This window comes from Uloborus diversus, chromosome 10 (genome assembly GCF_026930045.1).
Source record: "Uloborus diversus isolate 005 chromosome 10, Udiv.v.3.1, whole genome shotgun sequence".
NCBI classification, from domain to species: Eukaryota; Metazoa; Arthropoda; class Arachnida; order Araneae; family Uloboridae; genus Uloborus; species Uloborus diversus.
The window spans coordinates 100487683-100503073 of NC_072740.1; the positions used below are offsets into that span (position 1 = coordinate 100487683).

Genomic DNA, 15391 nt, shown 5'->3' on the forward strand with positions numbered 1-15391 from the left:
TGTGTACCATCAAATATCAATGGTATCTGCGTAAGTAATTTATGATAGGCTTTTAAGTATTTCATTTTTGAATAAGAAGGATAATATTAAGTTTCCCAGCTACAAATTATTAGAATCATTTTGAAATGCATTATTAGTTAAATTATATCTTTCATATAAAAATAATTATATCAATAGAACTTGAAATTACCTTGAATTTTGTAATATTTTAAAGAAAGCTAAGTAATAAACTTCTCTGCTTAATTAACCTCTTTGAATTCATAATCAACAAATAAGGTAAGTCTGATATATTTTTTTTCCTTTGATGATTTTTATTTGTGTTAAAAGAAAGAAGTATTAAAAAAAACTTTTTTCTTGAAATTGCAGACAGAATAAGTTTTATAATTTTTATTTCATTTTACACTGTAATTGTAACTTTTCTTTATGATTAGAACAATTTTTAATGGCATATTTGTCCACTCTGTTGCACAAACTGGTCTATATATTTTTAAAAATCTTCATAAATTACTTTTGTACAAGCCAGTAATACTTATTACATGCAAATAAATGGAGATTTACTTAAAAAAAATATTAGTTGGTGGAAGTTATTCAAACTGATAACCAAAATTCAAAAGTGTTGAACATTTTTTGTTCTATTTTTGTGAGAATGACCAAAGCACTGCTACATTTTTTTTCTGCAGAAAATGTATTATTTTTGTGAGGTATTTATGAGAACTTAAGTAGCAAGATAATAAACACTTCTTTTTTTCTCTTGGCCTTAGGCTTCATATACCAGTACAAGATTACGTTCAGATACATTTAAAGGTGTGCTCACTACAATGGCGCTCTTACCTTTAAACAGACTGCTACTTTTGGGAACTGACAATGGAAGTGTTGTTTTGCTGTCTTAGAATTGACTTTAATCAGCATTAAAGAAGTTGGTATCGAAATCCATTATGTAATTTATTAAGAGCTCATCCAGTTGCTGTGATAATGTATGTAGTTCACAAATGAAACTTGTTGTTAAATTCAAAATTTATTTTTAATGATGATAGCAGTTTTTATATGCAGCTAATGTAGTTGCTTTGAAAAATAATAAAAGTGAAATCTGCAATCAGAGACCTTCATTTGAGTCATAATGTGCTTGAAAGTTTAGTGTTAAGCACAGCTGTCTGTATGAAATAATAGTGCTATTGTTTTTTAATACAATGTAATTTTATTGTCCTAACTCATTCAGTATGAGTGGTATTTTGAGAGCTTATATATGTTTTACTATATAATTTTTAAATGTGTTTATAGAACTCTTTTGTTACATTTATGTCATACGTATTTATTATATTGTAATTCTGCCTAATAGTATAGTCTCTTGTGTATTTTATTCAGGTTAGTTTATGTATTTCAGATTTTTTTTTTTTTTGCTATTTATAAAAAATAATTAAATATTGGTGAAATTTAACCATTTGCATTGTCTCAAATATTTTCTATTTTGTGTCACTACTTCTTTTACTTAGTTACTTGAGCTTTTTTATTTCATGAAATATTTGACACTTAATAATGCAAGATAAATAAATACCTTTGTACTGAAAAGTAAAGTAAGAAATGACGTTATTTCTTACTTTACTTAGTGTTTACAAAAAAAAATATATATATATAAAACATTAGAAAAGCATTTGCTCATTACGTTACTAAATCATATTTTTATTGGAAAAACATTTTCATTTGTTGTTATATTTGTTTATATATTTTCGTGTTTATTCACCACTCAGTTTAATGAAAATTTCTGTTCAAAAATTGTAATAATATTTCAGTTTAAGGATGATCTTATTTCAACCACAAGGAAAAGCAAGAACCTCATTCTTGATGAATTGATAGTTTACTGTATGCAATCAAGAACTTGCAGTTGACTTTTCTGTGAACTAGAAAGTGAATTTTTTCAACTAACAAAACTATTGGGTATTACACCTCATGTACCCTTGCCTGCACACAAACATAAATACCCTCTTATAATTTTTCAACCTCTTAATTTCAGAGAATTATGTTGGAAGAATTCATAAACAAAGTTAAACTTTTTTTTTATTATTTGAAATTTTACTTCCTATTCAATTTGAGGAGAATGGGCTGGGGAAAGCATGCCACAATTATTATTCTCATCTGTTGCTTTCACTGCCTCATCTGTTGCTTTCAATATAGTGAAATTATTTTGTCAGCACACTTTCATGTTAATGTATTTTGTTACTTCAAAAATAAGGAGGATATAAGAAAGAAATATTTTAGCATTTACTTAGTACTGTTAAGTTACTTCTTCTCTGTATTTCAAATCATACTTTAAAAGTGCAACTTAATCATAAATTTACAACAGGAAATCTATGCTACATTTGAAAACATTCTGAAACAGATGCAGTAAATTCAATACTCTAGTATGTAAAATTATTTCGTTAAATTAAATTGCAATAGATTGGAAAACCTGCGATGTTGTAATTTAATTCTAAGTTTAGAGATTCTCTTACTTTTGGAAGGGATTTTTCAACCTTACAAAACTTACTTTCTTTTGAAACTACACTGAATAAAATGATTTCTGAAAGCTTGCTTTTTTTTTTGTGTGTTGTCTTAATATTTATTAATGACACTTATAATACCTTTGTAAACCTTACGCCCAATTTTAGAAATTTTTCAGAAAAATCATTTCCTATTTTTTTATTTTCTTCTTAAAAAATAAGCATGAAATTAATCTCATTTCACATTTTAGTTGACAGTACATGTATTTTGCATGAGCTTAACCCAATAAACGCTGCTGTATGAATCACATTGAAATTCTTGAGTTTGCTATATTTTGCAGTTCAATATACAACTTAAATCATTAGCAGCTTTAATTTTTTCAAAAATATTTATTTGGTTTGAGATGTGGTATGATCCCGAAATGCGGGACTTGGAGTTTAATAGTTATAACATAAATACCAATGCCACAAGATTGATTCTTAAATAATAACTAGCTAAATCTTGTTAGAAAACCCAAAAATCATTTTTATGTAATTTAACAAAATTCTTCATCAATTCCAACTGAATGTGTAAAGGTGGGAGATTTTTTATAAAAAAATTGATTACAGGAACATTTTGAATATTTTTTTTTCACCTGCAATATTTGTTTGCGCTCCAGCGATTTCTTTTTATACAATGTTAATGTTTTGCTCTGCTGTCCCACTCGGAGAATGGCTGTATTCTGTATGGTCGAGTTGCAGACCAATGAGAATGGCAATTACTTTAAAAACTTTCCCAGCATGCTCAATTCTGATGTGAGTAGTCAATTTTATGAAGCAATATCTTCATATTTTTATAAGATGCTTTCAATATGCAAGAATAAGCTATGTGAACCGATGGCAGGGTATTTCCACGCGCCCAAAGATAACTTCAACAACCATGATCTTTCATGAAACCAAAATGAGACCAAACGCCTAGCGCCAATAGCGCAAAAATACAACTTATCAAAGTGAACTCGGTTTCTATTTATTGTCACATGTTCTATCGCTGTAATGGGTAAAAAAAAACGTGTCTATAGATCAAATGCATCTAAAAGAAAAATATAGCAAACTTGTAACTGCTATATGATAGCCTATATAATCCAAAAGTGATAGATAATAAAATTTCTTAAAATTGGAGGGTGATAGAAAAATTTTGAAAACATATTCTCTTTTAGCACCTTTAAAACCACCACCTTCCCTGATAACATTGATGAAATCGAGCTCAATTTATTTTAACTTCCAATTGAATTTATCCAAACTAACCTATAAATGATAAGAGTGGCACTTTCTACTACTTTCCTGGTAGAACATTGCTGATGAGCAATTCTTTTCAGTCTACAATTGATTTTAAGAAAAAGAATGCATATTTTTGAAAATTAAATTCATCTTTGAATGCATGTGAAATCAATGTCAAACTTCATTTCAATGCAAAGAAAGTATTTAGTCAAACTGCATTAAAATATCTTTTATACTTCCTAAAAGAAATTGAAATTTTTATAAGTTGTGCATTTTGAATGAATTTAATAAAATCTAATAAATGAATTTCCCTCAAAAACCACTGGGGGAAAATATGTAAATGATGCAGTTTACAGAGATCTATTCCTGTTTCTACTATTAGTTTTCATGCTTTAAAACACAATATTTCAGCTAATTTGTTTGCTTGCTTTTGTCTACACTTGGAAAACACAATTTACAATCTTAGCATAATGTTGTGAAACTGGAGAAAACTGACTTTTAGAGATGCCATTAAAAGTAAAACTTTTACCTAAACATTTCCTATCTCATCCAATTGAAAGTTGCTTAAATTAAATTAATATTGCTAAATTTAAAAAAAAAAGAAGGACGATGCCTAAATATGTGTGCAAAGGGTTCATAAGGCCAAAATATGAAATAAATTACCTGCTATTGTCATCAAAATGTTAAGTAAGACTTTAAAAAATCCTGAATTGGAGGAACTCGAAACATTTTCTGACTTTTGCATAGCTTCAGTATCAAAAGTATCGTACAGGAAACTCGTACTCTCTAACAGGAAAAAATGTTATACAATTTTCTGGATTTAAAACATAAAAAGAAATCAACAGAATTCTAGTTAAAAATGCAATATATAATGAAACAATGCAAGACCTTAATTTATTATCCTAAATTCTCTTTTAAGAACTCAAATATTACAAATCCCATGTAATATAGTTGTACTTGTTTATAGCAAAGCTGTATATACCGAACTATAATGTAATAGCTTTGATCCCCCTTCATTTTTTACCCTGATATTTTAATTTTTAAAACAAAATTTAAAAAAAAAGCAAGAAAAACTTTTATTTCATCCCTTTAACTTGATTATAAACTGGTACAACTGTAATTGTATATTTAAAGTTAAATTTTTATCTAAAAAAGGAGGCTACACTTGTTGAAAAGCAAATATGTCTTTAATATCACAACAAATTCGGGAAGCTCAATGAGTGATGAAATAAATTAAATGCATTATCACACATGTAATTAATAACAACAGTCAAATTAAGAATTCATATTAATCCAGCTTCTTTAACCATTTTATAAAAGTTTGATTCTGTATTTTGTAGTAACTCAGATGGTTTCCCAATTTCCAGTACTTGTCCAGAATCCATAACAACAATTCTAAAACATTATAACATTCTAGTTAAAAAATGCAGAAAGAAAACTTCAAGCTAAAATTAATGAAACAATTTCTACACTTAGTACACAAGTTAATGCACTAAAATCTAAATAATTTTTTGCTTCAACTTTGATGTTTTTTAGAGTTCCTGTGTAACAGAAGATGATAGAACATTTTAAGAATTTAGAAACATAGAGCAAATACATGATACATATTAGTGCTATTGTGAAATGTGTCTCACAAAATTTTTTTTTGAGGATACACAAAAAGTTTTTAAAAGTTCATAAAACTTACAAAGCATACTGTAATATTTTTATCGGAAGTAGGGGAGACCGGGGCTAACAGTGACCTTTTCGACCATATAAAAGTTTAGTGTATCATATCATTAGAGGAAATCTTGAATCATGTATTTATCAAACTACTTTCAACATTATAAATTTTTTCATCACATAAAATGAATTTTGTGCAACCTTGAAATTTGTCACAACTTGCCCTGTTACAATACATACAAATTATACACATACAAATATAATGCAACAGGGGGTGCACAGGGAGGGGGATGTCACACCTGTTGTCCCAGGTCTGAGCCTGAAGGGGGCATGAGATTTTAAAAATGAAGAGTGAAATATATGTAGGGACATAGGAGTAACCAATATGGAGAGTAACCCGTAAAAGTCATTTGTGATGGACCCCAAAATTTCTGTGTATGCCCCTTCACTGTAATATGTACAAATTTTGTAAGAAAGGCAATTAAATGGCATGTTTTAAATCAAGAAAAAGAAATTTCTTCCTTTATGACGCGTTCTTAACACAAGAAAATAAAATAGTTTAATTATTAGCACTTGTAATATCTTTTTTAAGAGACACTTAAAAAGATTGCTTATTAGGAAAGAAATAAAACAAACCACAACACTAATCTGCAGCTATATTGATTTTTGACTCATTTCAACATGTAGGTTCATATTGCACAGAACTATCAATTTTTGTAATCACTCATTTTCATTGCTTGTTTCAGCCTCTGATTTGCAATTCAAACAAATATCATAAGGTTGTTTATTGATGCATTTGACATGAGCCCATCTTTCACATGTCATGCATTGCACCTTGTCTTCTCTGGATCTAGAAACTTTGTATTGCTGCAAGCAAACTAGACATAAGCAATTTTCATCATCTTGAGTGCTATAGTGCAGCTCTGGTTAGTTGAGTTGTGACCTTGACTATGTTTACCTGTTTTAGGGGATTTGTTGATTGTTTGGCATATTTCTACAGCTATATCTCCTGCTTAGGTGTGAATATTATGCGTGGGTTTTTATATCCCATTTCAATATTTCCTTCCATATTAGTACTCTCCTTTTTATTCATATATCTAAGAAGGAAAATTCAGTTTACATTGAGCAGTTCTTCAGCTTTCCTTAAACTTCACCTCTTTTGGAATTTACTTCTATTGCAGCCCTTTCATAGTCTGCTAAAACTGCTTTAGTTCTTTCAGTATGTCTTTTGTAATTTTGCAACATTTTTTTGAAATATAGAAAACTGCATTTACAATTAAGCCAAGGCAAGTAGTGACGCTGTAACATCATGCCTCCTTCACTTTGTCACAACTGTAAATCTGGAAAACTAAATTGTATGTTTTAATGAAAATGTTAGTGTGCAAAGCAAATTATTTCCTTGATTTAAATACTAACACATGCTTGCAAAATATGAGTCATATAAAAGCGTCTATACTTTAATGATTTTTAAAGGATTTGGTGTGCTGATTTTAAGAGTGACCTCTATTTTTCTTAATCAGGTACTGATGCTTCACAAAATGGCTGAAATATATGAGCAATGTCTTTTTTGACATTTTCTGGGGAAAAGAAGGTCTTTTCAAAGTATCTGTCGATGTTTTATTTACAAACTAATTACTATATCAAACAATTGGAAAGGATTTGCTGAATTTGCATTACTCTTATATTACTTAAAATTGCATTCATTAGACCAATTACCATGATATAAAAGATCTTGGTGTAAACAGGTCTTCCCCCTGTAGCATCCAACAGTATTTCATCATCATTTCAACATTCACCTACCTTAGTATCTATGCTCCATTTCCTTGATACCATAATTAAATGTTTTTCTCTGTTCTTTACTAACTGACTTCAATTTGTGGAAAGCAGTTCAGTTGAGGGTTTAAAAATGCACATTCAAACTCATTGCACAACCCAAGTTTTTGAATTTTGTTAACATTTCTCTCGTGATACATTTCAAGTTGGACTCCTTGAAGTTCTCGAGAAATATTGTGACGACATCTTTGAAAACCCTTTAGGCCTCTTTAAAACTCAAAAGCATTTTACTTTCAAACAGTAAGTCTTTAAAGAGATTCCAAAAATTTAGACCTACAAAAACATTTTCCTTTGATTTTGCTTAAATCAAACCTTTAAACTTGTTGCCATCCATGCTTCCAAGCCATTTTCTCTAGTGCCTTTGGAGAGTGATTGCAAAGTTAAAAATTTTTTGAAAAGTCATGCAAGAAATATTATTTAAATAAGTGAAAAAGGATTCTTCGAATAACAGGGAGAAAAGGTTGACTAACATGAGCATTTCTCCGGCAGTTAGATTATGCCTTGTGAACTCTATGTGGCAGTGCAGAAAATTTTGCTTTCTATAAGCTGCTTTGTAGCCAAGTTCTTATCACTAATCAATTTAAGTAACAAAATTAGTAAGTTTGTTACTTTTATGGGCTTCCAAAATGTAAGAAATTGTCAACAAATAAGTCATATTTTTGGTTGGTTTATCTGTCTGAAACTTTTTATAACAAGTGTGAAAGAGGAGGTTTTCCTTTTACTTTTTTTGAGTTATTCTTGAGATTATGTGGAGGAGGCTTTTAGCTGTATGCAATCATGAGCATGTTTTAGGAAACATGAGATATGTTCAGTTTTTATATTTTGCGACTACCTATCTTGAAAAAACCTCACATATTTGAACTACTAATACTCATGTCTCACTAGGAAGTAAACTCTCTGAATTTAAGATTAATTACTGACTAACAAAAAAAATTATATATTATTTCTGTAGCCTATTTTTTGTTTCTACGCGAGACCTTCCTCAATTCTTGATCGATTTCTTTGATTAACACCTTATTTTAAAGCTTATCGTGCAGGCTACGGACAAAAATTGACCCACAGCCTAAAAATAGTTTTTTTCTGTTAAAAAAACCTGTTTTAAAGAACCAGAATGAGGTTTTCAGTTAAATTTATAACTTTAACTTGCACTGTGACCGGTAGAGCTGAATAGCTTGCTCGGCAGAGCGTTCGACTGGTAACCAGGAGAATGAGTGTTCGGGTCCATGTCCGGACAATCTGCATCAAAAAATTAGCGAAATATCGTGCGTTGCATGACCACTCAATAACAATGAATAACAAATATGAGGGAATAGAATAAATGAGATGGAAACGCTCCTTGCTGTTATAAAAACTTGATGCAACATAGAGGTAAATTGATTCTTAATTGTAAGGCTTTTTTTTTTTTTTTTTTCGTTTTTAAAGCTTTGGCTCCAGTAAGAAAATTAAAGCATAATATAAGCGAAAATATAAGTATCAGGTTTAAGATTTCAGGCTACAATGGAATTGATTTTTGTTCAGAAGAAAATAATAAATCGTATATTGAAATAGAGATTCTTGTAATGAGTTTTTGACTCTTTGTACAAATAAAAAAAATACTACCTCAATTTGAAAGGAAAAAGATATTTTTTCTTCTTTTTGAAAAAAAAAAAACAAATAGCCTATCACATTTTTACTACATTTGAAAAGCTACGCTTAAAAAAGAACTTAGTTCAAATTATTTTGTATTTTAACCGTGCTGTTAAATGATGAACACGTGCTACTATCCAAGCAATAACGAATTTAAAAAAATTTCAAAAATAAAAACACTTCTCTTCAATATCTTATCTTATATATTATTTCTGTGGATTATTTTTCTGTCAGTATGCGAGATCTTTCTTATCTCTTGAAGAAAGTCGCCCCTCATTTTAAAACTTATTAGGCGGGCTAAAGGAAAAAATAGACTTACGGTCTAAAAATCAAGTTTTCGGAAACGCCCCTTGCTGTTGTAAAACCGACCGGCAGCCTGTAGTTCTTATGCAATTTTTTTTTTTTTAAAGCTAAGTTCTAATACAATTTCCAATTTTTTGAGTCCCTTTCGACAAGAAAAAAACATTTAAATTAATTTGTGTGTGTGTGTGTGTGTTTTTTTTTAATAAAGCTTAAAAGCACTGATGGACTTCGTTGTTTGGTTAAATTGATAATTTTTTTCCGTAGAGCGTGCGGCTATAAACTATCTGAACTTCGGGCAAGCTCGGGCTGTCCGACATAATAGCAAATTTACATTAATATTAAGCATTACATGTACTCATAACAGATAACACACATAATAAAATAAATGCGGTGGAAATGCTACTTGGTGTTTCGACTCCTTTATGCAGGCTACAGTTATCTTTCAGATAAGTTGACTGTTAATCGAAGGGTGTTCTTCCTTTTTTTAAAGCTTTGTCTCCGTCTAGACCACTAAGCATAATGTAAGCATAAAAAAGTATTAGATTTACATCAATGGGATCCTTTTTGTGCAAAAAAACATTTTCATTGTATGCTGAAATGTAGATTTTTCTAATAGCAGTGTTCAACTTTTGTATAAATGAAAAAATACTACGCCAAATTGAAACTACGAGTTTCACCCAGTAAACCTTTAATTATTTATTTGAATACGATATAGAACATTAAAATTATTATCAACTTCATTAGTAAGAAACTCCTCTACTCTGCTTTCGGCTTAAAAAAAAAACATTTTGTCCACATTCGAAAAATTACACTTAAAAAACGGACACTTAAATTCAATCGAATGTATTACTTCTCTAGAATGTTTGTTTCAATCGCTATGTGAGATCTTCCTCATTCTTTAATCAAATTCCATGTTTAACGAATAATTTTAAATTGCATCACGCTGGCTAATGACAAAACATAGACGCATTATTATTATTATTTTTTTTTTTGGCAAAAAACTTTTTTGCTGTTTTTTATTACGTGATCCTTCAATGAGTAGTCTTCGAAAAGGAAAGCGCAATTGCTAGGTTTGTTGGAGTGTCGTGCTGTTAATCAGAATGGCGCCAGTTCGAATCCGTGCCAATAAATATCTCTTTAATGTTTCTTTTTTTCTGTCAGATGCTCACATGGACAGGACTGTATTTACCACAACCTGTTTTTTCACATGCAAAATTACTGCTTTATCACGAGTCACTCAGCCACACTTTTAATGATATTTATGTTTGCATTGAAAATACATACAACCAAAAGGTGAGCGATGATCAAATCATCACAACGTTGTATTTAACAAGGTTTTGTTACTGCTGTCTTCAAATTACATGCCTTCTCATGTGCGCTTACTTTTTTCTGTTTACTTTTTTCGGTTCTTCTTCATAGTGTTCTTTCTTTGAAATTTTTAAAGAGTGAAATGCCTTATGAAACGATTCGAAGCACAGTGTGGAGTTCCGCATGGTTTTACTAGTTCTTCTTGTTTACCTGGTTTTTTGAACAACCAAAAATTACCTCTTTCCTCCTTAGAAAATAATTTTTGCACTTGAAGCGTTTTTGTCTATTAAATTTCTTTGCTTATTTCTAGATCAAAAGGTTGAATTTTTCTGTCAGTACTGTTGACATTACTGAATCGGTATGTTTCTAAAAAAAGGTTTGCTTCTGTGATGAAGTTTTATAACTTCACAGGGGCAAGGAAGGTTAACTTAAAAGGGGCAGAGCACAGCGCCCTCCTGAACATTCCTGGGAGAAGCACTTTATCCGATTGCTTGATTTTCTAATAAAGATGTGGCTCTTTGTCATATGGAGCTAAAGTGGCTGAATATACTTTTTCTGATTCACTGCTACTAAGATAACACACTATCATATGTCTTCAATTAACATGCTGGCTTATTCTTGCTTGACCAACCCACTTCTCCCTAATGACTTCAACTCCACCATCATGCAACTCCCCACCAAGGTGTTGCATGATGGAAAGACCTATCATGCATTCTCTTTCGTAATGGAACAACTGTTTTTAATGTTGGTGAGTATATGAAAAACAGTGTCTTTGTGATCATTTAATGATAATTTTTTTTTCAGGATAAAAAGTGTCAAATCAGATATACTTTGTAGTGAAATGAGTAGAAAAGATAGATACTAGAGATCCTGAACGAAAAGTTATAGGGAATATTTTAATTTACAACATTAAAATCTTACTTGTCATAATCAATAACAGTATTTAGTCGATGAGCTATCGTAATAACTGTACGATCTGAAAAGGCTGTTCTGATGGTATTCTGAATGAGCTGATCGGTGTTTATATCTACAGCAGCTGTTGCCTCATCCAAAACCAAGATTTTGGTTTTCTTCAAAAGAGCTCTGGCCAGGCATAAGAGCTGCCTTTGACCAGCACTAAACATAAATACATCAATTCATTAATAAAAGTTAGTAACATATGTATTAATAAATTAATGACATACAAATACCCAGTCAATTCATAATAATTTGAATCTAGAGGGACTGAAAAAAAAAAACTTTGACCTATTGTAAGTCGACTGATCACTAGTTTTGGTACTCAACATTATAGTACAGAAAACCTACAATATATTAATTAATTTAATAATATCAAGATAAACTGATACAATCATAAGAATGTACAAGTTATTTTATTAAAGAAAATGTTCACAATTTAATTTAAAACACTAAGATCAAAAATATTAATAAATCCTACCCCCCGCCCTCTTTTTTTTTTTTTGTATTTTTTAAAGATAATCTAACATATTAAGTTGCAATATACAATTTTGTAACTCGTAAAACAGCAAATCCTCCAGTTTTTTCAAATATTTTTTTCTGCAGCAACACTTTCATTTTGATCATAAGAATGTACAAATTATTTTATTTACCACCTTGCAGTTCTTGACGAAATATCTCGTCCATTTAACATGTAATTCTGGTACTGGCCAACCGCAAGGGGGTTAAAGAAAATATTCACAATTTTATTTAAAACAAAGATCAAAAATCAAAATAAATCCTAACCTGTTTTTGTATTTCATTTTTTAAAGATAATGTTACATAAAGTTGCAATACACAGTTTTGTAACTCATACAACAGCAAATCCTCCAGTTTTTTCAAATATTTCTCCTGCAGCAGCACTTTCATTTTCTTTTTTGTACAAGCTCTTTGTGGCAACCTCGAGGATTTAATAAAATAATATAAAATCAGAGTATTTGTAGTTTGCTTCAACAACTTCTATAAAAATCATTTCTTAAACTTCAATAATAACTGTCTCACTGTGTGTTTCATTGTAAAAGGCACACTTTAAAACATAGCAACTTACGGAGGCTTCATACCTGCCATTAAGTTCAAATAATACAACTAGGCTCATTCCATGTCAAATGATTTAGTGGTCCCAGCTCGACATTTGTCGAATAGGATAAAAGGGAAGGATAAATTTTATAGAGGTGTAGAGATAGATGTCTTTGAAATTAGCCTAGGCAAATTTTCAGCTTCGGAGATACAAATCCAGCAGACCTAGAATCTCCCAAGAAATATGCTTCAAAATAGCGGATCAGCTTTGTGAGACTGCCATATCTAGGCTAAGGTTGCAGAAAATTTTATAACACAAGAAGTCTGAAACTTTGGGAGCTTAAAATTTGACTGTTAATATGTTCTAGTATTTTTGAAAGCCCAAGCTTTAGAATAAGTAAGTTTGAGCTAATAGATTTTGTGTAGCAAGTGTGTGAACTTATGAAATAGTGCGGTGGGAAAATTTTTCTCTGGTTGTCATAAAGTCGGAGCAAAAATAACTCAAAGGCTCATAATTCTATTGCCAAACTACTTGTTTTTAATGGGTTACAGTAGTAGAGCATAAATATTGGTTCTTTAAAGATATTGTCATCCAAAATGGCTATCAAAATTAGCTATTTCAATATGCAGTAATTATATATATATATAAGTTTATCACCTTACATCTTCTTTTTGTGAGTACCATCAGAAAGGAGATATTTTTCCTATCAAAGTGATTTTTTTCTATGGTGTTCTTTCAGATAAGGATAAAAAAATGAGCTTGAAATACTAACTGCCCTAACAAATTGTCATGTTTAGGCTTAGGTTGTAGATAATTTTATCACACTAGAAGCCTAAAATTTTAGGAACTTAAAAGTACTTTTGGTTGTTAATATGCTCTACTATTTTTGACAGTTTGAGTTCATTAGTTTTCGTGTAGCATGTATGCAAACTCTTGACAAAGAGTATTGGGGAAATGTTTTCCTGGATTTCAGGATCTGAACAAAACTGATTCCAAAGCTTGTACTTCATATTTACCGAGTCATAACATCCTTTCATTAGACGTAGGTATGTTTTTGCTTGTATTTTATCATTCGGTAAAATTTACTTTCACTCGATACATTAAGAACTTTCCCTTCTAAAAATTTAAGTTTGGAACACTGCTAGTTATATCTATTTGACGTAATTCAAACTGTGTTGCAGTTGCTCCAATGTATCCTGAAATTATCATACAAATTTACATACTTAATAATAAATATTTCTGCCTTGCATCATTCTAAAAATATTATTGTATTCTGTTTCAAAAGTTTTAAATTATTACATACAATTGCAAAAACTGGTGTTTTTGTGTTTGCACAATATTTACCTCAAGTTACCCCCTCCTTCCTCAATATTATGATTCAGACCTTCCACAAGGTCCGAGACAAAGTTCTTCAAATGAGATCGTTCCAGAGAAAACCAAAGTTCTTCGTCAGTGTATTCATCATTTGGATCAAGATTAAACCTCAAAGTTCCTGTAAACAGAACAGGATCCTAAAGAACAAAATGCATGTAATGTATTAAATAAAGAATGAAGCCCTAAGTACTCAGAAGGAAAAGAACTGATGTATTGATTCCATAATGTTAAAAGCACACCTGAGGAATTATTGTGAGTTTTGATCTCAAAGCATGAAGCCCAATACTAGCAATGTCTACATTATCGATGAAAATTGTTCCACTGGCAGGTTCAATAATTCTAAATAATGCTAAAGTAACAGATGATTTGCCAGCCCCAGTGCGTCCTATTACTCCAACCTGTAAGTTTTAAAGATGCATTAGAGTACGTTATTTTTATTTTTACATGCCAAGACACAATTTATTCATTATTGTTCCAAATGTACATTCAAATAATAATCTGAAAATGTGCAGTCAAGTGGGAGGCATTTTGAAAAACTTCCTAAATGTTACCTTGTCTAAGCTCAAAGACTTCTATTAATCTAAATTAACAAGACTGGTTTTTCTGAGATATAAAAAATAAAAATTGGAAAGGAAAAGCTTTAAAGCAAGTGCATAAATGACATAGCAGCATACAAAGTGATTAGTCCATTTTTTGTAAACACATTCATAGACTGAAGACTTTGTGCTATAGTTCAGGAAAATTACTTTGGCTTCACATAAGCATTGTTCATTACAAAAAAATATTTTCAAAATATGTAATTCAACAATTTCTATTAAAATTTTGTACCATCAGGTTGTCTGATTTACTTGAATTTTAAAAAAGTTTAAAAAAGAAATATAGAAAGCAAATAAAGTGTAAATATGCACTAAACATGCTTTTTAATTCCAAAGAATTTTCAGAAGCGTGGTTGTAGTAAGAATTATGCCCAAAACAATTGTTTACCATAAGTGAACAAATGACTGTGCTTTAATTTTTAACAGAGTAATCAAGATTACTTTGGCAAATGTAAACCTCTTGAGGGGAGGAGGGAGACAGAATGAAAATTAATCTATATATATTTTTTTATTTAAGAAAATGTTTTTTAAAACCATGATTTGGTGAAAAACTTAAATAAGAAAATTAATAAATAAATAAAACAAAATTTTCTCTCCTACAATGAATTTTGAAGTGCGTGTTGTTGCAGTGCATAGACTAACATAGCAAATATTACACAAAAAGTGACTTGCTTTTCTTTCCTTTTTTCTTTGTTATGCTTTTTAAACACAACATGCAGTGCTCTAGCATATCAAAAAAATAAGTTGAAAAATTTTAGTATAACAAAGTTGTCTACTAAAAGAAAAATTGAAGGATGAGTAGCAACAAATGAAAACCTTGGAAGATGAGGATTTAGCTGGACATCGCTCATCTGTTTCCAACAACATCACCAGCTTTGTTAGATGTATCTTTAAATCTAATGTAATTACCAGTTTCTTAAAAGCCTCGTAAGAAAAATTGTAGATTT

General features: G+C 30.3%; 2 protein-coding genes across 2 annotated transcripts in view; one reads left to right on the forward strand and one right to left on the reverse strand.

Moving 5' to 3' along the window:
* LOC129231111 (WD repeat-containing protein 81-like) overlaps positions 1-1399 on the forward strand; it is a 110163-nt gene extending 108764 nt beyond the window's left edge. The window contains 1 exon segment of the mRNA XM_054865358.1: positions 762-1399. Within this exon segment, the coding sequence (XP_054721333.1) occupies positions 762-890 (129 nt within the window). The 3' untranslated portion in view covers positions 891-1399.
* Positions 1400-4922: 3523 nt separating this feature from the next.
* LOC129231112 (multidrug resistance-associated protein 1-like) overlaps positions 4923-15391 on the reverse strand; it is a 130604-nt gene continuing 120135 nt past the window's right edge. The window contains exons 27-30 of the mRNA XM_054865359.1: positions 14088-14246; positions 13819-13985; positions 11385-11579; positions 4923-5126 (exon numbers count right to left, since the gene is read on the reverse strand). Coding sequence (XP_054721334.1) covers positions 5015-5126; positions 11385-11579; positions 13819-13985; positions 14088-14246 — 633 coding nt within the window. The 3' untranslated portion in view covers positions 4923-5014. The remainder of the gene's footprint in view (positions 5127-11384; positions 11580-13818; positions 13986-14087; positions 14247-15391) is intronic.